The sequence below is a fragment of the Stereum hirsutum genome, assembly GCF_000264905.1.
Source record: "Stereum hirsutum FP-91666 SS1 unplaced genomic scaffold STEHIscaffold_3, whole genome shotgun sequence".
Taxonomy (NCBI): Eukaryota; Fungi; Basidiomycota; class Agaricomycetes; order Russulales; family Stereaceae; genus Stereum; species Stereum hirsutum.
The window spans coordinates 2,628,330-2,653,157 of record NW_006763133.1 but is presented as its reverse complement, the minus strand read 5'-3'; the positions used below and the strand labels follow the sequence as shown (position 1 = coordinate 2,653,157).

The window sequence follows — 24,828 nt, the reverse complement described above, 5'->3', positions numbered from 1 at the left end:
AGTGCTAGCTCGAGATATCATCGCGCAAAATGTCACGCAGTGGAGTTTTAAGCCCGCTATAACTGGTACAAAGTGATCGATGAGCGACTTGGAGTAGGAGCAACAAAGATTCACAGTTGAGATACACGTGAACGTGGGAAGAGGGAGAATAACAATGCAGCGCATACCAGGGGTAATACTTATGGGTGACATCGCTGGTGAGCTACATGGTTATCGAGGTTTATAGGAGCACAAGTGCGCCACAAGTGAGAGGTACGCAAGTGCCACAAGTTCGTTCCATTAAGTCATGCCCGATTTGGCAGGCAAGTCATGAGTACCGGCGTTCCCACCAAGCGTCATGTCCATTGCAAATTGGCGGACTTTGAAAGCTGCCGGGCAAGCCGCATCCCATTTCGACGCGGGCCACAGTAAGACTCACCGATTTGGCTGGGTGGCACCTATGTACGAGACCTTGCGCGTCTAGGGCAAGGTGCACCCCACCAGTAAATCCTGTAAATTCTAGTATATTATTTGACATACATTCACTTCGTTTGGTCGCGACAGAATGTTTTCACTCTCCTCGAGTGATTTGATATGAGCGTATGGTCTGTTGTGTAGCTCCTTCACGCCGAAATTAGAAAATTCTGTCGCGACCAAATTAAAGAAAAGTATTTTAGATGAATTTAGGCATAGCTATGTTGAGTGTCACTATGCACACTGTTGCCTTTGTTGTGTTGCAATGTTCGTAAGTGACAGCCTGCAGCCACTCGGCTACGGGAGTAAGCGAGACGCGGCACAGCGGAGTTTGAACCAGCACGCAATGGGTGAGTGCCGGTACTCACAAGTCAAGTTACAAGTTCGCGCCACAAGTTAAATTGCGCTGGCTCGACGCAGATTGGACGCAGGTGTGTGCTTTCGAACGGCCAATATTCCAAATTGGGGTATGCCACGAGGGAGACTGCCGTCAGCTGCGTCTGGAAACTGGCTGCCGCTTCTCAACCGTTCTACTCCCTTCCCTATTGGTGACTGTCCGACGTGGTACTTACCCGAGGCTGGCGCTCTGACACCACAGCTCTGACCGAGTGACATTTGCAGGCATTTGCTCTCTGAATTCGAGAGCCCTATTGGCCACTACTTACTCGCAAACTTTCATGTAATGCCAGTGGTTGCTCGATCCGTGCGTAGCGGCTTCGCACGACAGCCGACAGTGCTCGTTCTCTCCCTCGCTATCCTCTCATGCCGGTGGCCTGCGGGAGACACGCAGTTTCTCTCCAAACATCGTATCTCTCGGACCTTGCTTATCGAAGCCACACTCGTTTCAACATGCGCTGTGCATGTCTGCCGTCCCCTGTCTCGAAGCGCTTCCTTTCGTCTACGGTCGCGTATATATAGCCAAGAGACTGTGACCTGCTCAGGAGCAAGTCTCTGCCGAAGCCTCTCCACTACCCTCGCAGAGCTCATTTGAATGTATATTCCTTTCATATCAGAGCCTGTGGTAGCGGCGGACTTCTCCTCTATATCCCTTTCCATCCCTCCAGTCCTGGGTACTGCTTTCTCTCCGGCTACATGGTTATGGTTGTCTACTGTCTTCCACTCTGTTCGCTTTGCTTTCCTGTCAAGTTCAACGACAGCATCAGTCCCCCCTGCTTCTAGTCCGAACGACAACAGAGTTCTCATTCTCGGTGGCGGAGTGGCTGGACTCCATGCGGCACAGACACTTCACCAACAGGGTGTTGATGACTTCATCATCATTGAAGCCCGCACAGAACTAGGAGGCCGCATGAAGAACTTCACATTCGGTGCTTCTGGGAGAGAATATGTGCTAGAGGCGGGGGCGAACTGGATCCACGGCACGCAGACTGGAGATGGACCAACGAATCCCATCTACAAGCTGGCTCAGAAACACAATCTGACAATGCAGCTGAGTGATTATTTCGGGAGTATGAGTATGTCTCCGACATCCCGTCATCTTCGTATGGGAGCTGATAAGATGAAACAGCAACATATGATCACACGGGAGAAATCGACTATCTGGACGTCTTTCACGAAGCTGTGGACTCGTATGTCAAACTGACAGCTGGGGCCGGTGAGCGTCTCTTCGTAAACCTTTCTGTTTCACGCGCATGACGGCGCTCTCATAATCTTACGATAGGTGGTCGCGTGCCCGACGGCCTCGTCGATACGACATCTCGTATTGGGTGAGCTCCGTTCCCGCTCGTGCCCCCTCTGAGATAGCAGTCTGATATGAGCGCGCATATTAGTTATTCTCTCATTGGCGCGAAACCAAAGACACATCATGAGATGGCCGCTGAATATTATTCCTTCGACTGGGAATACGCAGAAAGCCCAGAGGAAACGTCGTGGATCGCATCATCCTGGGTAATGTCATCGATTTCTTCACGCCAGGGCCATTCTGGTTTCGACTCGTTCCGGGCCTCGTGTGGTTATACACTCACCGCCTCGCGTTCAGCGACCAAGAGTCGGTACTGGGCGACTGTATCTCGTCGACTTATGCTTCACATTAGGCAAACAACTTCACCTTCAATCCTGAGCAGGGCGGTTTCTCTGGTGATAATCTCATGTCGACTGATCAGCGAGGTTTCGGGAGTGTCCTCCTCGCAGAGGCCGCAGAGTTTCTCACTGAGGAGCAGCTCATGCTGGATTCTACAGTCGAAGTCATTCAGTATTCGGAAGACGGCGTGTCTATAACGCTCAATGATGGAAGCGTGCTAACGGCGGACTACGCCCTTGTGACCTTCAGTTTGGGCGTTCTGCAGAATGACGATTTGGTCTTCCAACCGGAGCTACCGGCCTGGAAGACAGAGGCAATTCATGGTATGACAATGGTAAGCGGTCCAAAGACTTGTACAACTTCTCCGCCTGATTATTTGTATGCCTTTCCTAGGGAACGTACACGAAGATTTTCCTCCAGTTCCCAGAGAAGTTTTGGTTTGACACTGAGGTAAGACTCGCATTGATTACGCCACTCGGTCATACGGAAATATTGTGCTCCCCCCAGTTTGCCCTTTATGCCGACGAATTCGAGCGAGGACGATACCCAGTCTGGCAAAGGTAGTCGGTTGTATTTCTGCTCGTCATGTGTACCTGCTCACCTCATCATTCCCTGCAGCCTCGACAACGAGAACTTCTTTCCTGGATCAGGCATTTTATTCGTCACAGTCACGGTATGTCTCGTCCTTTGTCTGTGCACACGTCTAATCGCCCACTTGACTTCATAGGGTCATTTCGCGAAGCGCATTGAACGCTATTCTGACGAGCAGGTCAAAGAGGAAGTTCTTGAAGTTCTGCGCTCGATGTACCCAAATGAGACAATACCCGAGCCGGACGCCTTCTATCTTCCTCGATGGAACAGTGATCCTCTGTACCGCGGAAGCTTCAGCAATTGGCCAGCCAGTCTGGTGACAGGGCATCACTTAAACCTTAGGGCCACGGTTGAGGATCGACTTTGGTTTGCAGGAGAGGCAACCAGCCAGAGATTCTTCGGTGGGTCTTTAGTATATTTCCTTCAGTACGTGGGTAGTAAGTTGACTCGTTGTATGACTAGGATATCTTCACGGTGCTTACTATGAGGGCGGGAAAATGGCAGGACACATCGCTCATTGCATGCGTGGAGATGTGTGCATCGAGCTGCCTCACCTTGAGGAAGTCAAGAACGCTACCCCTTACGATATGGATACGGATTGAGCTCTACAAGGCGTATACTTCCTCTACTTTTGATGCATGTCTCCGTAATGTCCCTCTCAAGTAGATCACGATCCTTTATGCATCTTGCCTACCTATCTCTTTGTCGATGTATTAACAAAATAACTCTTCGTGCCAAATGGCTCTCACAAGTGTACTTCCCCTCATCTCATGCGTTTCCTATAACATTCTGTCATAAATATCCTCAGTATTCATTTGCCTGCTGATTGGGCCACAGTGCTGCCACACCGCCACACATATTCTCGTTCACGTGCAATAGAAGCCGCTTCGAGAAGAACTTCACGAAGAGCTGATCACAAAACCAAGGAAACTTTGATTCCTTACCATCACCTCCTGGTCAATTACGTGACCTCTCCACATCCTATTCTCCGTTTTCGAGGATAATATCTCAGACAACGTTACCTGGGGCAGCTTGCGATGACAGACCTGGCGCCACCTACTTTCCTCGCGCATCTGAAGTCCTTGTATCCATCTAGCAAGGCGGCCCTCTCCTCGTCTGCTGATGGTGATTTGATGATCATGATCATCTTTGTGGCTGTCTACGACTGATCTTGTGCTCTTTCTCGTTTGAAGTCTTCAAGAATCCATGGTACATTGTGGCGTCATGCTCGTTCAGCACCGCTAATAGGCCCGAGACCATTCCCCTGATATTCAAGCATGTCTTCTCTGAGCTTGAGAAGGCTCAGGCAGACTTCGGTGTGTCAAAGGAGCAAGCACATAATGAGAAACTGTTACTAGCCCGTAAGATGAGGGATTGCTTGTTTAAATCTGGTATGGTGGCTGGATATTCCAAGGTAAAGATACGACTGTTTCAGAGATACTCAGCGTATACTGACTGCTGATGGTCAATGATAGGCTATCAATGCACTGGTATCTCTTTCTGAGGTCACGCCCGATGAGCTTCGGGACACGAAACCTCTAAGGTCAGTAGCTCATTCATGAACCAAGAAGTACCGAACTTGAGACCTTGAACGCGCAGAGATGCCCAGCCGATGCAGGTGTATGAGGAACGAGGAAAGGCCTTTTTCAAGTCCTTGTACGGAGAAACAGGCGATAATGTGCAGGGTCTTCTTGACAAGATCTCTCCAGACATGGGTATGTTGTTGTTTTACCCCTGCAAGGTGGAGCTTCAACTGAATGACTGCATCATATAGGCATGTTCAGCCAGAACGTTGCTTACGGCCATGTGTACGGTTTCCTCGAGGTGACCGACCAACTGGAGACTGCGTACACGCTGGTAGGTACACTCATCGCTGGTGACACACCTCGTCAGATAAACTGGCACTTGGACAACGCGCGCCGAAGTGGTGCCTCATTGGAGGACGCGAAGGCCGTCCGGAGGATTGCCATGGAGGTTTCAGAGGCTGCAGGTGTAAAGTGGAGGGATGGCGTACCGGATGTAAAGGAAGGCTGAAAGTACTGAACTTCGAGCAAAGGGCGGTACTTTAGATGACTGCAGTAGAATCTATTCGGATATTTGTATGACCCAGATGGCCTAGTACACAGTACGGGTGAGACAGCACCGAACTGAAGTCATTGTACTCAAATCTACAGTATGCTTGCCAAAAGGACATCAGCAGAGAATACCGAAGTAGATAAACATCGTCGGGCTTTTGTCGACGTAGAGCACTCAAAGATGGCAGGATTTGTGCGGGACACGGTTGACGAGAAGTCCGGCGTGTCAACGCCACCCATGCGTTCGGTGGCGCCCGGCATTCGCCGACTCGGTGCACGGATTTTGAGAACGCGGCGGTTCTCCTGTTCGCTCACCGTCTCGCTCACTTTCAAGCTCGTTATATCCTTCTGGAGGTTACTACGACCTATACACCTCCTACTCTATGCCGGGGGACATCCACCCTCGCCCCTCTGGATCCCTCTTGCGACCCACAGCAGCTTCCATTCTCGGCATTAAAGGACACTTGCGGTTTCGCCCTCATGGCTCTAGCCAGAAAGCGCATGTAGTATTGCGACGCGTCGAACTCGATGAAGACTCTGAAGATGAAGGGGATGGGAAGCCAGCGGTATACTTCAGCCTTTTTGCACAGAAGAGGATCGAAGTGAAGCCGGGGAAAGAAATTTTGCTGATGGTGGAGAATGGACCTTTCAAGGATCAGGCAATGTTGTTCGAAGGAGACGCGCTCGGTGCGACTTCGAGTTCTGATGAAGAAGAGGAGACGCAGGTAGCCGAAGAAGAGGAAGATTCTGTGCTCTCAGAGCAAGTAATGCCGCCGAAGATGCGTAAGAACTGGATGAAACGGTCGGCTTTATGTTCCCTATACCCTCCACCACATAACCCTTACCAGCTTGTCCTTTCAAGTCCATTTAGCACTACTGTAACGGAAACGCCAAAGCCTGAACCTCTTCCTCATGTATCTATTGGCGTGCAGGCTCAGCCTGAAGTTTCCTCGTCGTCGGTGCAAGCAGTCCCCCAGCCTCTAGAGACAGTGTGTCAGGCTTCTCAAACCTCTGATCCTCCGAAACATCTGCACAGCGCGACGCAGACTGACATTCGACCCGCGAGTACTCAGGACGCTGGAGTCAATACTTCCACCACATCTATTGAGGAGAAACCGGCATTGTTGGATCGCGTGGCGTTGCCAGACACTCAACAGGTATGTCTCTTTATGCTCTACGTCACGCATGTAGTATAATGGCTGGATTCAGTCATCCGGACACGAGCACAGCCTCCTTCCTATACAGCACTTGGACCGTGAGCGCAGTCTCTCTCCCATGGAACTTGATTCCCCACCCAGTAGCCCGCCTCCGTCACCTATCCGCACACCGTCGGATCCAGTGGCTCTCCCTGGCAAGACTCTACCAGTGGATATTTACGTGAGTTTCATACGATCTACCTCTCGCAAAAGCTATATTCTTGATCATGCTTACGAACAGGACGATACAACACAGACGAATGGCATGCTCCCATCGCCATCAACGCCACCTTCACACCATGACCCTGTTCCTTCCAGTGAACAATCTTTATCAAATGGCATTGTTCCCCATAAACGACCTTCCATGACAAATTTACAGCCCCTCACCGCCTCTCCACGTTCCTATCAGGTCCAGCAAATAAGCCCTGACTCCCCACAACTCTCACCTCGGGGCCTACCTGAAGATCCAGACCCTTCATCTGTTGCCAATGCTTCGTCTGCCACGCCACCTGTACCCAAGCCCGCAAATCGCAAAGCCTTTGTAAACCCATTTGTGTCTGGCGGGTTCGTTACGGATTTCGTGTCCCTACCGTCACAGTCGCCAGGGCCCAGTACTCAAGAGAAGCCGACTTCAGAATCATTGAACACGACTAGCGATAAGGTGTGTGGTCCTCATTCGTATTTTCGTATGTGTCCCACGCTGTGTTGACTGATACACGCCTCTCAGTCACGACTATCCAATACGTCTGAGGATGTGTCTGGTCCTGTCTCTGTTGCTCGGGTCAAGCGAGAAGAGTCTCCTGCAACACTGACTCTCACCTCGTCTAGCGACTCCAATCCGATTCCTTCCAATCCGCCATCTGCTACTCTTGCTCCCCATAACCCTTCTCAGCTGCCGTCTCCGACCTCACGACCGGAGCCACCGAAGCCTCACACGCCCGATCCTGTCCCTCAGCCTACCTCTACGTCAGGTGTATCTATCTCGTCTCACCCTCACAATGTGGTGTCCCATCCGAGACCGGGGTCGATAGACTTCAACCCTGTCGTATTCAGCGGTGCAATCTCTAGAGGGCCCGTGTCCTCTGCTCTTCCTACACACATGCAACAGCCGTCATTCCCCCAATCCACCCCTCGAAATCAGGATCTTGCTAAGTCGTCATTGCCTGTAGCTGTTACACATCCTGCTCATCCAGGCATGCAACATCCACCTTTTCCACCTTCCGCATCGCCTACCTCTCGAGCCTTTCCGCACATATCGGTATCACAACCTCATCCTGTACCTTCGTCTACTTCGTCGCGACCTATGTCTCCGCTGATCCCTGGATTGTCCCAATCTCAGAATCCGAGGCCAATCAACTCTGGGTCGAGGCTTGTCACTCCTACGGGACCGAGGGCTTCATTCATTGTTGCACCTAATACCAATGGTAATTCTTTTCCGCCATATGGTTCTTCAGTGCCACCTTTTCCGCCTCAGAGTATGCCAACCTCTACGTCCGGGATGTCTCAAGGATCGACATCAACGCCGAGTGTAGCGCGAGACCAGAATCATCTCGCATCGCCTTCCTCGCTCCCCGCTTATCCGGGCCCATCATCTAGCAATGCACCCACTGGTCCACCATTACGACCAATGTCGGGAACATCATCAGCCGTACCTGTTCCACGATTCGTTCCCGCTACCTCATTATCCCAGCCGCCATCTTCTACGGGCGCCATTCCACCGAAGCACTCACAAGCGCAAGCGACTCCTACCGCTCCCTCCGGGTTCTCTCAGACAACAAGCGACCCTCACCCAATTTCTACAACAGCAGCGCCTTCACAGGCTAACTTCGTCAAGCATGCAGGTGCTCCTTCGGATACAAAACATACAACACCCAACGTTGCACCTAATTCCACTCACCATCCTGTGCAACGGCCTCCGATAAACACCCCGACAGCTCCTAGGGCTGGACCTTCCGCTACGCAGGTTGCGGTGCCCAGTGGTTATACGCACGGACCGACAACAAGTACATCGGGCTTGCCGGCGCACCCTTTGCCACAGAAACCGAAGGCAATGGCACCCATGCCTCGATATCGTACGTCTCGTCACACATATCCTTAAACTGAACTAAGGCATACGACGCTCTCCTTAACAGCTCGTCACGCCTCTCCAATTGCTACACCGTTAGCACCGCGTATCACGGACGCCCGGCCGAGGGCACCATCTCCGCCTAAGACTGTGAGCGGGGTGAAACGGAAGGTTTCGCCGCCACCAATGGAAGAATCTGCACCCATGCTTCCTGAACCTCCGCCGCGTGTTCGTCGGACGGCATTGAAGTGTCCTTTATTGAGCAGCGTGCGGTCTATGTCTTTGCCGGGCGATGGCCCGGGAATCAGAGGGATTATGTTCAGCTCGACGGGTAGCTTTTTTGCGGTCAACTGTCAGTACTCCCCGTGTCATAGAATTTCTTGCATCATGCTGACTTTCTGTATGTGCAGGCCATGATTCTACGATTCGAGTGTGGGATAACCTCAATTTCAAGGAGATAGCGAAGTTGACGCATAAGGCTCCTGTTGTTGCGGCGATGTGGTTAGAGTATGATGTTGGGATCCTGTCTCTGAGCGAGACGGGATCAATAGCGAAGTGGACTCGACAAGGCGATCAGTGGCATTGGTCAAAGGTGGCTGACCCGAGCAATCCTGAACGCAGACCAGAAGACATACCAACGGCTATGGCGTACATTCACGATCGTATTGCTGTGGCGATCCCAAGGTTGGGTGTCAAGCTGTGGATGTTGAATAAAGGTGAGCTCTGTTTTGTTGTGAATTGTGCGATGGTCACGGATGACTCAACTGACTCCGTGGTGTATAGGTCAATGGCAGCAGCAAAGGTCCATCTTGCGACAGAATGTAACTGCAATTCGGTTCGTCGAGGATGGGGATGCCTTGCTCGGTGGTACCAAGGACGGCGTTCTTTGGTATTGCCAGGTCCCAAATGGTACACTTCGAGCTTATGCGTTCCTCAAGAACAAAGTGTACGGACATCTATTTCTACATCGACTTTCCAGCTACTTACATATGAATGCAGGTATCATATCGACGTGAACACAGCGGGGACGCACGCCCTAGTGTCTCAGCTAGGTGGCCGCGTGCACCTCGTCGGTATTCGTCAGAACGACAACAAGGGCAATATAGAACAAGTATATGCCATGAAGGACGCGGACCAGATGCAAAACGTCAGTTACGAATCAGGTGTAACATTCGTCAGCAAGTGCCAGTTGCTGGTGTATGGCTGTGCGGATGGGTCTTCCCTTGTGTGGAACAAGGACAACGCAGAGCTCATATACGGGCTAGATCATGGAGAAAGTGAGATTCCATAACAGACGTCACAGCCCTAACCGAGAGATGAGACTAACGGCCATTCTTCCTCTCTTGGAACTCTTAGACGCGATCGTAGAGGCAGTCGGAGTGAGTGCTGTCAAGGATTCGTATGTTATAGAAGCGCATTACTGACGACCGCTCTCACAATACTAACGCCGTTCAGAGCTTTTTCGGGAACGGTGTTTCAGCCAACGATTGTCTCGTTACCGGAACCAAAGATGGCCGTCTAACGTGGTTCGCGCACCCGCCAGTGCCAAACGGTATGCGGCTTTTCCATCGCATCTCAACTACGAACCATACTGACAGTAGCACCGACTGACGGCCTGTTGAAGACACAGATGAGACAGCTCCGAAGCGGTTGAAAGCGAGCTAATGACTAAGTCTGACTGGGGTTAGATTTTCTGGACGACCATCCAGAGGGTCTTGGGAGATAGAGGTCCGATTTTATGAGTCTAAGTTATCGCATTCCTCTTGCTTCTTCGATCCATTTGCACGTGCAAAATATTCTTGTTCTATGTGTATTACCTTACTGGTAGCGATAGGTAGCTGTCGCCTAGAGTTATTGGCTATCTGATAGCGATGAGCGCAGGAAAGACGGAAATAAGATTTGTGTGCGAGTGTTTGTGACCAGTTTGTGACGCGCGTGGCGATGGGCGGCAGAGCCGGGGCGTCTAGGCCGAGCAGCGACCAAGAGCCGTCCTCGTCGTTGCCAACAGCTGTCGACCACAGCACGCACAGCAAGCCTGCCAGCAGCCACCCTCCTCCCGTCATCGTCGTCGTCGTTCCACTCGTCTTCGCACACGTCTCCGGGCTCCTGTCTTCGACAGAGCGAGCTGTACGTCTCTTTCTATAATATTTCGGTATCCCATCAGTAACTGACCGCAACAACCCGCCCTGTGACGACTGCGTTCCAACTCGCGCTCGGTTTCCACACAACTCTCGACTTTCCGTACCGCAAGGCGACACACTGGTCTCATCTTCCCTCAGCAATTCCCTTTTCTTTTCACGCCAGGCAGTTGCCCACTGTCGTCTTAGCAATAAGGTCTGTCTTCTTCATTGTGTCCTAGCCCTTTCGGCTGTTTTATCGCAGTCGTGAGAGCACCAATTAGCCTATTCCCCCCCTCGCCATCTCTTCATCTCTTTCATCATAAGACATTTGTGTATCTCGCGAGTGATAGCTAAACTGCTGCTCTCGCCAGCAGCCGCTTTAGTCGTTCGGAGTCGTAAGAGATATGCAGACTATTAAATGTGTAGTCGTCGGTGATGGTGCCGTCGGGAAGGTGCGTCCTACCCCCTATGAAAATGTGCTCTTTATACTAATTGTGCATTCCTTAGACTTGTCTTTTGATCTCGTACACAACGAACAAGTTTCCCAGCGAATATGTCCCTACCGTATGTCCGCCTCACATGTTCTGTTCGGAATCAAGCTCCGAGCTTGTCCCCCCTCCTCTAGGTCTTCGATAACTACGCTGTGACTGTGATGATTGGCGATGATCCCTATACACTTGGTCTGTTCGATACTGCCGGTACGTCACCGCGTTACTGTATCGGTGATGCCCTGTTCTGATCCCCATCGCCGATGCCCACCAGGTCAAGAGGATTACGACCGCCTCCGCCCACTATCATACCCTCAAACAGACGTCTTCCTCGTGTGCTTCAGCGTGACCTCACCAGCGTCTTTCGAGAACGTGAAGGAGAAGTGGTTTCCTGAAGTTCATCACCACTGCCCCGGGGTACCATGCCTTATCGTGGGAACCCAAATAGATTTAAGGGATGACCCGCAAGTTATGGAAAAGCTGCAGAGGCAGAAACAGCGGCCCGTCGCATCTGAGATGGGCGAGAGGCTTGCCAGGGAACTCGGAGCAGTGAAGTACGTCGAGTGTTCGGCGTTGACCCAGAAGGGTTTGAAGAACGTGTTCGACGAGGTGAGTACGATCGCACTGCATGCCTTCGAAGCCATACCCTCAATTTTGCTAACACATGTTTTGGACTCGCTCACTACGCGGACCTGCAGGCAATTGTTGCTGCCCTTGAGCCTCCTGTCGTCAAGAAGAAGAATAAATGTGTCATCCTCTAATATAGTCCATACTTCCCTCATATTGCCCTCGAATACGACCGTACCGCCCGTTCGTCATATAGTCCCTTCACTTTCTCATGACCATCTACGATCTTCTCCCTATATCCCGTGCACATCACACACTTCTTCTCCTTTCACGTCTGTCTCTCCCTGTCTCTATTACCTTTTTTCTGTCTCCGTCTTCTCTGTCTGTCTCTCTTCTGGCGTCGTGTTTGTCTTGACTCTTATCATTCTCTTCATCATCTCTCTATTCTGCTTTGCCTGCTCCAGACGCCCGTCCGCCTGCCCGCCCATGCCCCATCCAATCGAACCGACCTCACAGCACTCCCTCGTCAATCCTTTCCCCTAATTTCCCACGTGTTTCGTCACTCGATCGCTCGGTCAGGCCGTTCGCTGTTCGGGTCGTCGGTTCGGTACATAGCAGGCAAGGGGCTGGAAGAAAGACGCTTTGCAGTTGGGCAGTAGTCGGGCTTACTATTTCGTGCCGGTCATCATATTTTTTCCATCACCATGTGTTGCGGTGTGTACGCCTTTCCCCCGTCCGTTCGGTTGTCCTGTCAGGCCGTCTCCTTTCTCAACTTCAGGCAGATTAGGATGTCCTTGTAGTTCATATCTGGGGAAACGTTTTTGGGTACATGTGAGGGATCCAATACCCTTATATAACTTATGAGAAGTTCAAGGCGGATAGCGGCGCAGCGGCAGGGCTTGGTGTTAGTCTAATCGTTAGGTTTAGTGGTTAGTGGCGATGGCCGTTAGTACATCTGAACGCGCTTAGAGCAAGCGATGGACGACAGCGTTGTGCACGCTTTCTGCGCGAGGCGATCGCGAGTGCGCCATACTCGTTCGGTCTGACGTCCGTGTTCCGGCGCGCCACAAGAGTATTCTGTGTGGCGCTAGGCGGCTTGAGCGATTATGGCCATTGGCCGGCATTGAACAGATCAGTGTGGAGAATGCATCACTTCGCACAAGTCGTTGATAGATTCAGAGAGCGTTACGAAAACAAGAAGATGTAAATAATTATTATAAAGCAACAAAACGTGGGTATAATAATGCAACAGGCATTTGAGCGGAAGGAAAAGCAGATGATGTCATCGCCGAAGGCTAAGTATAAGCTTGAGTCTATCAAGAAGCAAGAACGTTCGAACTTGAAGAAGACGCGAAGAATAAGAAAGGAGAGTAGGACAGAGGACAACAAATGGGAATACGAGGGAGTGTACATAGCACGGCACAATAAAGGGGTTGACAGGTGGTATCAGCATGGAAGACAACATCTGGGAATACATTTCATTCAATGATTCCGCCATATGAGAAAGTAAAGATGTGACCCACCTGAGGTGTTCTACAGGTATCGGTACAAGCATATGACGAGTACATCCTTAGTGCAATCAAGCACCTGGTAGCGATCAGAGACCGCGAGGGGTCGCAGCTGGAGCACGAGCCCTCCAACTAAAGAACAAAAGATCTATCAGTATCCATTACAGCTGCGAGGAATTCAAAGGGGACATGAACGAGCACTCACTGCTTAGAAGGCTTAGGGTAACCACCGCTTCCCCCCCAGCCACTGCCGCTGTCACCTCCTCCGTTACCCCAGCTGCTGCCGCCATCGCCTCCGGTGTTGCCCCAGCTGGAGCCAGAGCCAGAGCCCCATTGATCGCTGGAACCACCGCCTTCGCCTCCGTCGTGGCGACGAATCTTGGCTTGTTTGTAGATAGGGTTGGGAGTGGCAGAGACGGTGGTGGCCATCACCAAGAGCAGGGCAGATAGGAAAAAGATGATGGTGCGCATGTACATCTTGAGTTTGAGTATGTGAGAGTTAGATTGGACAAAAATCGAGGTTTAAATGCTGAGGGAGCCTGGGTGACTGGTAGTAAAGACTGTCGGTGCGGGGAACGCAAGGCTCTATGCAAGCAGTACGAGAAACACAAAGACACAGTGCGTGTATTAGGCGTTGAGGGGAAGTGAAAGAATATGAAAACGGGGAAGGGGGCCATATATAATGCTTATCACTAGTGCTGATGATCATGTGCATTGACCTAGTATGGACACGAATTTTCTCACTGAGTGCGTTGCCAGCTCAAGCAGGTGAATGGAACAGCAATTTCGAGGAGTGTTTTACTGGTCTTTTGCTGACTGGCGGCCGTGGGCGATGATGGAGACAGCATCATGGAAGGTTGGACCCCCACGACGCTACAGTTCCGAGGAGATATATCAAGATGGTTAGGAAACAATGGATGCGAGAAGAGCATCACTAGACCGTATCTGCAACCGTTTAAAACGGCTTTAAAACTGTGATCGGGCCAATCGTCGCGCCCCGTTGGGCTTTAGCGAGCTTTGGCGAGGTCAAAAATTCACTCGCAGATACGGTCTACTGTCAATGCCACATCGAAGGCACTGTCTGGTTGAAATAATCAGAATCGGGAGCCGTACTATTCGATTCGAAAGGTTCAAGCTCAAGATGATCCAGCAGAGAACGCGAACGTCGCCAGTTGAACGCAAGCCGAGTGCAAGAAGAGTCCTCAGAAACCAGGTCTGGTCAAAAGTAAGGTCAGGCTCATGTTTGTATCATGACACTTCAGGATGATTTGTCACGCTCGAGGAACGCTGAAGAGAGACAAGAAACTGAGACATTCGAATTGAAAAAGAAAAGTCCTGGCTATTATTTGTACATACTCCAAAGAGAGAACGCGCTTGCGGGCGTTTACGGTTTAGCGCGCTGCCACCCGTCGTGCGCATGGTCCGTGCGCACATCTCCCATCCTTTATAACCGTGCGTCGGACATCCTGATTCTGCATACTTACCTTGATGGGTCGTGCCCCTTCACGTACCTGGGTGCGTCGGCGGTTGGGCTCTTCCATTGCACGGCGACCTTGTCCCCAGAGGAGCCTGGTCGTTTGTACGGTCCTATGGGCCGTGCACCGTCTAAATATTTTCCTGTCCCACTCCGGCCCTCGGGCTGGGTGGGCCATCTTTTTTGTCGGTTTTCGGCGCTAACCCTAACCCTATTTACCTATATATGGCAATTTACCTCATGGTTTACCTCCTGAACCTTCTCCGGTCTACCAGTGCAATTGACTTCCTGAGTGAATATTTTGAATCGCGTTTCTGATCGGCATGAGATTTTCTAAGCTTGTCATCTTCAGCAGTCCCGACATGGACTCTCATCCGACACCAGCAGTCTCGATAAGTATGGCAAACCAATGGAAAATCGCCACACAGATTGCCTGAAAAATAACTTCAACCAGTTTCGGCCTTCCTTTGTTTGTCTTCTTGACTTGGTTGCCTCTTGTCAGCTTTGCCAAGAAGTTCGAGCATCTCAGTAAGCATAGTCCAAGGCTGACCATGCTCAAAATTGTACGCCGGAGGCAATCATTGACAAGCAGGCCAAAGTCATGGACGTGCATACATTGTCTATTCATAACGAGCTGGTAACAAACGATAACAATCATAGCACAAATCATCTATCGTAACGTATGAGGGGCCTCCTAAACGTACCACGGAATTGGTAAAACACACGAGCTGTAAGGTGAACAGGCCCGACGTAGAGAATTCCGAGAAAGCCCCGCATGAAGAAACTTCGTCCAGGAGTCACAAAAGACGGAGGAATAGGGAGGAGGGATGACGAGAACAGGCGAACGTAACGAATAGAAGTACAAGTCCATAACGCGAGCAGATAGCTAAGAGCAGCATATCAGCAGTCGGTTTTTGTGCGGGATTAAAAGTGGAGTAACATACGAGAGCGTCGACGCCACCGTAAATTGATAGGCCGATATCTACCGGGCGTAGACACAAATACACAAATGCCGTATTCAGTGGCCGAGAGAGTAGAGATTTGGAGAGCTCGCTGACCTAGAGACACGAAAGCCGCGTCATCGCCTGATAAATTAAACAGCCCGCAGTCAGTGAGAATCCTTCAACAGCAGTCGGACCGTCATACCCCTTGGGTGTCTTAGTCGGTGAATTCATGAGCGCGAGCGATGAGCCTGGAGTAATCGTCGCAGCATATCAGTGGGATGAAACAGCGAAGGAGGAGTAAAGACGCTTACGCAGCGGAAGGCTTAGGAGCCCTCTTGCTAGGGCCTGGGGCGCGCGCTCCGAGACTACAATACCATTGATTGGATGTTAGACGAAGAGAACCAGCGGTGTAGCAAAAAAATTGGTACACATACGCAGCGGATGGACCCGGAGCTCTCTTGCTGGGAGCAGGGGCGCGGGCCTCCCATCTGTGAAACCAACAGACAGAGCGTCAGTACATGGCCTCGGAGACGAAGATCAAGAAAAAATAATTCAGAAGCGAGCAGACTCGTTCATACAAGGAAGTTCCCTGTTTCATACGTCTACTCGCGCCATCGCCGAGTTCCCCGTCTAATGGGAAGTAAATATCAAGGGTTACTTACACTTTGGACGGCTTCGCGTCGGTTTGCCTCTTCAATTCATCGCGGCGAGCGGGCTTGAACTGCTTGAGACCGGGAACGGGAGAAGCAACAACATCGACAGCCAAAAGGGAGAACACGAAGAAAATGGCGGCGGAAGCGAAACGCATCGTAGTAGAAAGAGTAGATTGGTCTCGTAAAATAAGCGTTCAAAAGTCTAGGAAAATTGAGAAGGTCCTGCGGGGGCGGGGCTGCAGTACTTGAAGGATGCTCTCGCAGGTAGCGAAGGGTTTTTATAGCCACACTCCAGTCTGCCAACAGCATGAAGGAACATGCCTCAGATAGTCAAGAAAGGAAATCACAGCGTACGTGTGAGAGCGAGTGCTTCACAAAGCGAAAAGGCGTAATGCATCGGGGTAAAAAAAGCCCTCGACGGCGTTAGAAAGCTGAGATACAGACCATATACACTTACCTCATGTAAGGAAGACGTGCTTGTGGAGACTCGGCGAGCGCTGGACTAGAGTTATCGGGCACACGTTAGGTATCAACGGACCAAAAGACGACGCATCGGGTAGGACTTGAGACTTAAGTAAAGTGCGGAATCAGAATCAGTGGTGTCCGAGCATCAGCGGCGCGGTAGATTGTCGGGGAGACGGACGCCTTGCGCGGTGACGAATAGCTATAGTCTTTTCGAAAGGGGCTGAGCACATCGTATTGAAAAAAATCGAGGGTACATGCATCATTGCATGCAACCGTCAACGCGTCAACAGCGTCCCGCCCGGAGCGTGATAATAGCAGACGAGTTAGTGAGTCCTCAAAGGTTCGCTGCCTTGTTAGATGTGTATGCCCTATGTTCGTGTTGTAGCCATCTTCGTTTCTGTGCGCAAGCTTCGCTACCGAGAGAGGACATATGGTACTGAACCTAGATTTACTACCATGCTATTTGCTATTATCAGAACCAATAGAGATGGATTTTGGACGGCGAAAGCGTGGAGAGGAAAGAAGGGGTATCACTTACGCCAAAGCCTGCGCGGGTCGTTGCAGGGAATGACGCCAGCCGACCTAAACAAACCTCGAGATAAGGTTGACTGTATTTTTGGTCTGGCATCTTTTGAAAGAAATGGCAGTGCACTGCGACAGTCATGACAGTTTCTATGCGATACTGTTGTGTGGCAATATGCGGCCGACCTACTAAACCATGTCCAGAGCATGGCCCGAGGCTTAGAGATCCACCGCGCATGAATGAACCATACCTCGACCTTTTCTGCCGTGGCGAAGGAGAAGAAAGTGTGAATAAGTAATGTGGGCGTATCCGGGCAATTGGCACATGCACTCACCTCCAATCTTCGTACAGTGTCGGACTAAATTTATGGAGGTGAACAAGGCTTATCTGCAACCGAGGACCCTCGTTCCATGTATGCCACCCGAGATGAACAGGAAGACGCTTCGTTGATCCTACGGTAGAGGGCGCAAGCTAGGAATATACCCATTCCATGATCTTCAGCATCGAAACCAGCCCGGCATCATCAGCTGAACAAGGGGTTCAGCATCCTGGTGTCCTCGTCAGCAACGAGGTGTGGTCAACTTGAGGGCGTCTCTGCAGATATCTCCGGTGTGTCGAACGTCGCATAATTGCCGTCTGCATGGAAGCAAAGGGAAGAACGTGGGACATTCCTGGTGTCTTAGGGTGACTCTTGACTGAGGGGGGTTGCCGGCCCGCGACAGCATAGACACTACACCGTCCGAGGGAACTCAGTAGCCTCGCCAATACACGCAGTCAACCTCTTAGTAACATCAAGGGCCACTCTAGGACCAACGATGACGAGGACAATGACGACAACGGCCACGGAGGATGACCACAGAATTTTAGCATTGAGTTCGATGACCGTTCGAACGAGTTCGCTCCCTGGAGCCTGAGTGTGAATAGGCAAACAACGTTCATTAGCATTACAAACGCACTATCACACCGGCGGATGATTGAGTCAATCCGTCACCACTCGCCAGTGTACAGCACCGAATCTGCGATACTAAGACAAACATTGAAACACAACTAGGCGTGGGCTACATCGCCCCGAGGGGCCACATTACATATGGGATTCTAAAGGATGAGAGAAAATGTCAGACCGCTTGACAGGATCATGAAGAGGACTGGTCACATACCTAGGAAAGCAAAGACCGCGTTTGACGGACACGAAGGCGAAAGCAGCGGCACAGAGACTAAACCCTTCTTCATCCTCTCCAGATTCTTCCAGCCAGCGCTCGTCACAGCCTGGACAACGGCACTTCCTGACCGTCTGCCTGCCTGCATTTTGTTATTCTCTTGGACGCATATCCTAAGATCCAGGGCACATTCTCCTTGTCCCGACCTCTCCGACCCGACCCTCCTTCCCCCAGCCCCGCCCGGCGTATCCCTACCAACGCCACCCCCGGGCGAGGCTCCGTATTGGAGCCAGCAACACCGTCAGATATCATCGTCGTCCGAGTAGAACTCGTCTTCCTCCTCATCGATCGAGGTCAGGTTGGTGAAGTCGACCTTGTAGCGCAACAGACCGCCGATACCACCGAAGCCCTTGACGAATTGTGCCCCTTCCTGCGACCGGTTGGTGACAAATTCAAGGTTAGCACCGAACTCCTTGTATTTTTCCGCGAACCATTCGAGCAATGATTGGGGTTCGGATGCTTGCTCCATCTCGAGGCCAGTGGACTTGTCGATGAACTTTTCGCGGTCCTTCTCTTGCTCCTTGTTTGCGTGGACGATAATCTCCTCTATAGGGAATGACCGGACGAGGGAGTGAGTAAAAAGCAGGAATATTACGAGCGAAATCGCTGACCGTTGGCAGCGTTGCGCAGTGTATAACGCGTGATGTCGAGGTTCTCCCAAACAATCAGCGTTTCAACAGCACCGAGCTCGAGAGCCTTGAGAGTGTCGTCGACACCGAAGCAGTATTTTCCAGAATCAAGACTGATCTCGTCGAAGTACTTCTGGATGAGCTTCTTCTCTTGAACGAACTTGACGTTTGCGAGAGACTCAGCGGCAAGCTCGATGGCCTGATTCAGAGCAATATATCTGAGTTATTCAGGGTCATGTGTATGAAGGCCTTATAACCATACCTGATTGAAGCCGTTTTCACCGCCATAACTGACATCGACAACCTTGATAACCTTGGCGGCCAACCGAGGATCGAACATGTCGCTCTGGCTCAGCTCCGTCTTGAAGTCGGCACTGCCGGCGAGAACGAGGCCGGTGCAATTGACCTTGTCGTTGGTGATGAAATGCTGGACAGCGTGCTCGGCTACTTTGCGAACATAATTGTGGCGTTTTTCATCACGGAGACGGGAGAACCGAAGGGCAGACTGTCCACCACGGCCGTGCTTTTTGGGGAGATCGACTGTGAATTTATGGATGACCTCTCGTGTGTTCCCCGCTAGTGTGCCGAATAGCGTGCCGTTTCCATCCATGACGATGAACCCGAAACGAGAATCAGATTCGAGAAGTTCAGAGAGAGCTTCGGTATGAAACTTGTTGTCACAGAGATACAACGACCTAAAGAAACGTTCAGCAGGGATTATTAGACCTTCAGAAAGAAATGGAACGGACGTGTTGATCGGTTTGTGCGGTTCAAAATCGAAAGAGACCTTCTTCTCCTTGCCCTCATCCGTGAGAATTGTGCCGACGAACAGTACTAGGCCATTCGGTGGTACACGGTTATACAGTTTCAGGCGCTGCTGGGTACTGGTGATGGCTGCGAGTACGGACAGTCGGTTGACCCGAGACTTGATGTTGGAGGCGGTACCGTATTCTTGAGTCAACATGGCAGACGCTCGAGAAATTTGATCCTGTGGGAGAAATTATCACCTGCACCGACAAAGACGACGTTGAGAGCGCTGAAGTACCTTGGGGGGAATGATCAAGCTGATCATGGAAGTGCCAGCTCTGGGACAAAATCAGTCCAGTATTTAAGGGATAGAGGAGCATAAAACATACCCTCTGGCCGCATCAAGGCTCTTGATGAGCTTCTTGACCTTCCACATCTGAATATTCTGCTCCGCCTGGTCTTGACTCATCTTGGTAAATCTCTACGCTCTCCGTAAGACGAAGTATCGACAAAGAAAGCTGAAGAAAGACGGTATAAGGCCTTGAGGCCGGGGGGTGGACGATGAAGAATCAGATCAAGCCCTCTGCAGAGCCTTTTCCGACTCTTTCGTCTGACGTAACCTTGCTATTCGTGGGAACTAAAACATATACATGTGGCGCGCAGCTTTACCGCTTGTTCACCGTCTCCTACCACGAGCGATGCCCGACCCATCCAAAAAACGCAAGCTCGACGATGCAGATGACATAAACCACTCTACTCGAACGAACGTAGGCCGCTCTGCTCATCGGGAAAATAAAAAATTACCGAGAAAGTCCCTTCATCCAGCTCCCTCGCCCTCTTCTCGCCCTACTGCAAGGCCACAATCTTCGAAGAGTCCATCTCGCGACGGTTCTTCATCTGAACCTACTTCTGTCGATAAAGGGAAGGGAAACGCTGCACAGGCAGCGGACAGTGACGCGTCAAAAGCTCCGATAAAAGTCAATAAACTTGTGCCACCTCGTCCTTTTCCGACTGTACCCGTTGGCGTCAATGCTACTGGCCCGCGTTCTGCTCACCACGAAGGGAAGAACTTCATAGCTATCACGCGCAAAACATCTCTTGGCGCGTATCTCAGACGATGTAAAGACATCGTCCTCAAAGACGGGTGCGTTCGTGTTTATGTTTTCAGCTCAAGTCTCTGAAACCGTGTTGCGTCCTGTAGCTACAAATCTTTGCACCTGAGCGCTCTTGGCGCCGCGATACCACACCTCATGACACTCGCTGTCTCTCTGTCTGCTGTTCTCCCTTACGCCGCCGATGAAATCCACATCGAAACCCTCACCGGCACGGTCGAGGTACAGGACGAACTTATACCGGACGACGAGGACGAGGACATATCGTACCGAACTCGGGGTAAGTCCAGCGTCAGCGTCGTCATCACGATAGGAGACGGCGTCGATGAAAAAGTGGACGGAGGGGCAAAGTGGGGACCTCGAGGGAAACGAAAGACGCGTGGGCCACCCGCTGCCGCTCAGGGGTCGAAGAAGGAAAGTGGGGCGGCAAGAGCTACAGGTGTGGTGAATGCGACGGAAAAGGCGACGGAAAATACTATAGACGAGTCGTAAGTAATGATCGCAGTTCGTTCTTCGGAATATGGGACCAGTGAGGGGTGAGTGTCTTTGCTATGAGCGTTCTTTCCTTCTCCGATCACTGTGCCTTTTGGTGAATGTGATGCGGCATCTAATCTATTATTGCCAGTTATTTTGGTCTTGTCATGGTCTTACTCTGATGTATAACAATGCGCTGCGAATGTCCACCTTCGAGGTGCCACAGCCTCGCAAATCTTCTCCCTAACCGCTCACCAATGGATTAATTTTATTAATTTCCATCCGGTCACTCTTCCATGTCCCATGCTGTACAATATCTTGCAGATGCGACAAACCGGCGGCGGGAGTGGTATCTGTCGCGCTATAATTTTTATTCCCGCAGCGCACTGCTCGTGCTCGAGATAGCCGCACAGGCCCTTTGCGGCGTCACCTCAGTAGAGCCAATTTTTGGGAATGTAATGAAGCCTGTGCCGATCAGGACGTCATCGGATTTGCCGTCTAATGTTACTTACGGTATCGTCACGCACAATTTCTGGGCTCGTTCGAACATCATGGATGTGTGTATGGCATCAAACTCGACGAATAAGATATATGCCATAGAGACAGCAAGCTGGAGCGTCCATAGTAATGTGAAGAAGACCAGGTACAAATACATGGTAGTAGTACAATCGTCCGACCCGTGGTCCAGTGTCCTGGCATAGAATAAAGATACAAACAACACAAATAAAACCCAAAGTCATAGAAAGCGTCTTGAGCGGAGAAGAAGTTCGTGGAGATTCTTGAAGACCGTAAGATATAATTTAGGAGGCGGACGTCATGAAGGAGGTTGGTATTGCGCTCGAAGCCGTTCAACGAGATCCACGTCGAAGTTCACATTCCGAAGGAAAATGGCGCTGAGAGAACGATCTCCCGACCTGAAATCACCAATGACTCTTTCTCGAGAATAGCCTGGGGGAATGGCCCGACTCGCGATACCATTCTGAGTCTGATAGTCAATTGTTAGGGATCACATACTCGACTCCGCTCGGAATGCCACGCACCTGCTCAGGCAAGCTCTCCCATTCATCCGGAGTCAGACGATGCCATACCCACACGCGTGATGGTTGTACCCTCTCGTACACACCGAGATACTCCACGAAATTATCTGCGAGATGGACAAAGAGATGGATCCATTGGCCGGAAGGCATCAAATCCTGAAATGCTGCCACATTGTCCATTGGGATGAAGGGTTGTCTGGAGATAATAGGCGAGTTGACGCCGACGGGAAAAATGTATCCATGCTCTCTTGGTCGAAGATGAGATAGCGCCTCCAAATGGTCGTTCTGGTGTAGAAGAAGGCACGGGTTATGAGGGCTCTAAAGCAAAGACACATAAAAAAAGAAAGCTCTTCTCATGAGGAGAGATCCTTAACGAGCGAGCGGAAAGGACAACACACCCTATACTCGTCAATGACCGCCCACGCAATAGCAGCTGGGAAGCGCAATCTGGGCCGAGGATCATGAGTCGTAGAAGGACTCGGGCCCACTTGCTTCTCCAAGTACGACAACCGACAGGTCTTGATGAAGTGGCATGAGGCTCGCACCCCATCCGAAAATCTGGAACCCTGACCAACAGGCTGTTTCCTCCATGGAAGAGACAAGGTGACCTCCGAACCTAGGAGCCTGTATGGGCCAGGCTTGACAATGGCCTCCGGGAGTACGTGACCAAGGAACACAGCAGTCCGGAGTGGCGTGGAAATAACCAGTCGATGGACTATTTGACAATCTTCGGCCCTCGATTGCACACCCGTTTGTAGCATATAGGCCAATGGTGCCCAAACAGGCAAAAGCAACGCGTTGGATAATTTGTGCAAGAAGGAATGTGGTGGATTGAAAGGATCGTGGAGAGGAACGTCAAGCTCCTGAGCGAGCACGGCGAAGACAGCAGCTGTGCGCTGGTCATCATTGGAGACCACAGGCCCGGGGGGATAGGAATGTACGCCTGTGATGGGTTGTGGTGTACCCTGGCTATCGACGACATTGAGCGAATGTCGACCGTTATCCTAACAAGGATGGGGAACTCGATAAGTCCACTTGAACGAAATGTGGAATGATGATGAAAAAGATCACACCACGCACGCCATGATGCAAGGTGCAGTATATCACCCATCTCGTCTCCTGTGGTAGCTTGATACTGTCCATACCGGATGCCATCAGGCTGGGAGTAGCTGGAGAAAGGGAGGGTGGCGATGTGTTGCTCATGCAGATCGAGGAAAAGGAAACGAGGTAAGCTATGCGTCCGGAGGTGACTCGCCCCGTACTTATTGTCCAGAAGCATGAGCAACGATGTCGGGGCAGCGTGAGGAAATAGGCGGTATAGGTAGTGACGACAAGCAAGCAATGACACGGAAAGGTGCAACGCGCTCTTCATGCTGAGCGCGAACATCGCCACCCGAATCGGCCCTGGCCCACCGGAACGGCTAGAGATGGCGGGATCTGTGCAAGCTTCGGCATTGTGCAGAGCGCTAAATGTGCGTTCCATCGGTCTGTGCAGGATCACAGCTGTGTAACGCGATAATGTTGACGACGACAAGTGGCAATGATGAATGGAAGGTAAGACCTACCCAAACCCACGAGAGCACACAGCTTCGGATGCTCCCTGTTTTTCTGTTTTGTTTTTTGCAATGCATTCTGCATTTCCAGAAAGCTTAGTAGCGGTCGAGATACGAGTATTGCAGCGACTTTCGGTTCGCGTGCAAGAACAGTAGGCAAGGGACACATACTCCTCGACGGATCCCTGGGTGGCTGATAGCGCATTGATAGGCGAACAGATATTAGAACCGGTGTTGTCCATCGTCCGGTCAGAATACCTCCAATTGGAGGGAACACAAGGCTCACAACACAACAGGGCTGTGTTGGGGGATGCGCAGCCTCACAAGTCTGACTCCTGTGCCTTCTCGGGGATGCAGTTCTCTATGAAGAAGCTACTATACGCCGTAGAGGGAGAATGACTGGTAGATTCGCCCAAAAAGTGAGGAGAGGAAAGCTCAGACCTTGAAGCTTGAAATCTTCCGACGAGAACATGGCTTGGTCACCGTTGGCGTCGTATCCATAATGGACCGCATTTCTTGAGAATCGTCCCGATGGCTGAAGGATCATGGCGGCTATCTCCGCGAACAATGCTAGAGGCACCATCAGGGCATACTTAGAAGATTGACTGTGGTAGATGAGATCAGAGTAGCGTCCGAGCCGTGTGTTGGCCCTATCAAAAATTTCTGTGTTTACATTGCACAGCGACGGGCTGACCATAGTTCATTGTCGTTTGCTTCATCTACAAACGCGCAAAACCCGTGCATAGAGAGCATAGCAAGGTAATCAGGAACGAGTGAAGACTGAGGACCGTGTTGGGATCGTTTGATCAGTGGTACGCCAAAGAGCTCCGACCAGGTAAGTAGTTGGCACCCCGAGTACATGGACACCGTCCGGCCGTTTGGCGAAAGCCTGTCATTGT

General features: G+C 51.2%; 9 protein-coding genes across 9 annotated transcripts; 5 read left to right on the top strand and 4 right to left on the bottom strand.

Annotated features, from left to right (window-relative positions):
- Positions 1 to 1,444: 1,444 nt before the first annotated feature.
- On the top strand, positions 1,445 to 3,828 carry STEHIDRAFT_166485 (amine oxidase; the record flags this gene model as incomplete). Its single annotated transcript, XM_007301181.1, has 10 exons — positions 1,445 to 1,925; positions 1,979 to 2,065; positions 2,132 to 2,177; positions 2,241 to 2,358; positions 2,505 to 2,825; positions 2,885 to 2,941; positions 2,999 to 3,051; positions 3,110 to 3,164; positions 3,219 to 3,483; positions 3,545 to 3,828. The coding sequence occupies 10 exons, from the start codon at positions 1,445 to 1,447 to the stop codon at positions 3,682 to 3,684; spliced, it is 1,623 nt and encodes a 540-aa protein (XP_007301243.1). The 3' UTR covers positions 3,685 to 3,828.
- A 228-nt stretch (positions 3,829 to 4,056) lies between these two features.
- Positions 4,057 to 5,264, top strand: STEHIDRAFT_74919 (uncharacterized protein). The gene is made up of 5 exons (XM_007300556.1): positions 4,057 to 4,207; positions 4,276 to 4,496; positions 4,558 to 4,625; positions 4,682 to 4,797; positions 4,857 to 5,264. Exons 1-5 carry the CDS (start codon positions 4,120 to 4,122, stop codon positions 5,114 to 5,116), a joined length of 753 nt encoding a protein of 250 aa, XP_007300618.1. The 5' UTR covers positions 4,057 to 4,119; the 3' UTR covers positions 5,117 to 5,264.
- Positions 5,265 to 10,441: 5,177 nt separating this feature from the next.
- Positions 10,442 to 12,445, top strand: STEHIDRAFT_119295 (CC42_CANAL CELL division control protein 42). Its single transcript, XM_007301180.1, has 7 exons — positions 10,442 to 10,545; positions 10,670 to 10,752; positions 10,913 to 10,990; positions 11,046 to 11,102; positions 11,164 to 11,236; positions 11,301 to 11,635; positions 11,725 to 12,445. The coding sequence occupies exons 3-7, from the start codon at positions 10,943 to 10,945 to the stop codon at positions 11,785 to 11,787; spliced, it is 576 nt and encodes a 191-aa protein (XP_007301242.1). The 5' UTR covers positions 10,442 to 10,545; positions 10,670 to 10,752; positions 10,913 to 10,942; the 3' UTR covers positions 11,788 to 12,445.
- Positions 12,446 to 12,732: 287 nt separating this feature from the next.
- STEHIDRAFT_145375 (uncharacterized protein) lies at positions 12,733 to 13,732 on the bottom strand. The gene is made up of 3 exons (XM_007301179.1): positions 13,307 to 13,732; positions 13,117 to 13,233; positions 12,733 to 13,058 (listed from the first exon to the last, which is right to left on the bottom strand). Exons 1-2 carry the CDS (start codon positions 13,576 to 13,578, stop codon positions 13,191 to 13,193), a joined length of 315 nt encoding a protein of 104 aa, XP_007301241.1. The 5' UTR covers positions 13,579 to 13,732; the 3' UTR covers positions 12,733 to 13,058; positions 13,117 to 13,190.
- A 619-nt stretch (positions 13,733 to 14,351) lies between these two features.
- STEHIDRAFT_52003 (uncharacterized protein) lies at positions 14,352 to 14,831 on the top strand (the record flags this gene model as incomplete). The annotated part of the gene is made up of 1 exon (XM_007300450.1): positions 14,352 to 14,831. One exon carries the CDS (start codon positions 14,352 to 14,354, stop codon positions 14,829 to 14,831), a length of 480 nt encoding a protein of 159 aa, XP_007300512.1.
- A 902-nt stretch (positions 14,832 to 15,733) lies between these two features.
- STEHIDRAFT_154089 (uncharacterized protein) lies at positions 15,734 to 16,327 on the bottom strand (the record flags this gene model as incomplete). The annotated part of the gene is made up of 4 exons (XM_007301178.1): positions 15,734 to 15,767; positions 15,831 to 15,884; positions 15,954 to 16,007; positions 16,182 to 16,327. The coding sequence occupies 4 exons, from the start codon at positions 16,325 to 16,327 to the stop codon at positions 15,734 to 15,736; spliced, it is 288 nt and encodes a 95-aa protein (XP_007301240.1).
- Positions 16,328 to 18,618: 2,291 nt separating this feature from the next.
- STEHIDRAFT_129100 (peptide chain release factor eRF/aRF subunit 1) lies at positions 18,619 to 20,222 on the bottom strand (the record flags this gene model as incomplete). Its single annotated transcript, XM_007301177.1, has 6 exons — positions 18,619 to 18,923; positions 18,989 to 19,205; positions 19,269 to 19,701; positions 19,756 to 19,994; positions 20,052 to 20,091; positions 20,143 to 20,222. 6 exons carry the CDS (start codon positions 20,220 to 20,222, stop codon positions 18,619 to 18,621), a joined length of 1,314 nt encoding a protein of 437 aa, XP_007301239.1.
- A 493-nt stretch (positions 20,223 to 20,715) lies between these two features.
- Positions 20,716 to 21,186, top strand: STEHIDRAFT_27362 (uncharacterized protein; the record flags this gene model as incomplete). Its single annotated transcript, XM_007300290.1, has 2 exons — positions 20,716 to 20,897; positions 20,955 to 21,186. Coding segments are annotated over 2 exons (414 nt in total), but the record flags the coding sequence as incomplete, so codon positions are not given.
- A 967-nt stretch (positions 21,187 to 22,153) lies between these two features.
- STEHIDRAFT_154086 (uncharacterized protein) lies at positions 22,154 to 23,579 on the bottom strand (the record flags this gene model as incomplete). The annotated part of the gene is made up of 4 exons (XM_007301176.1): positions 22,154 to 22,324; positions 22,380 to 22,694; positions 22,775 to 23,380; positions 23,457 to 23,579. 4 exons carry the CDS (start codon positions 23,577 to 23,579, stop codon positions 22,154 to 22,156), a joined length of 1,215 nt encoding a protein of 404 aa, XP_007301238.1.
- Between the last annotated feature and the right edge of the window lie 1,249 nt (positions 23,580 to 24,828).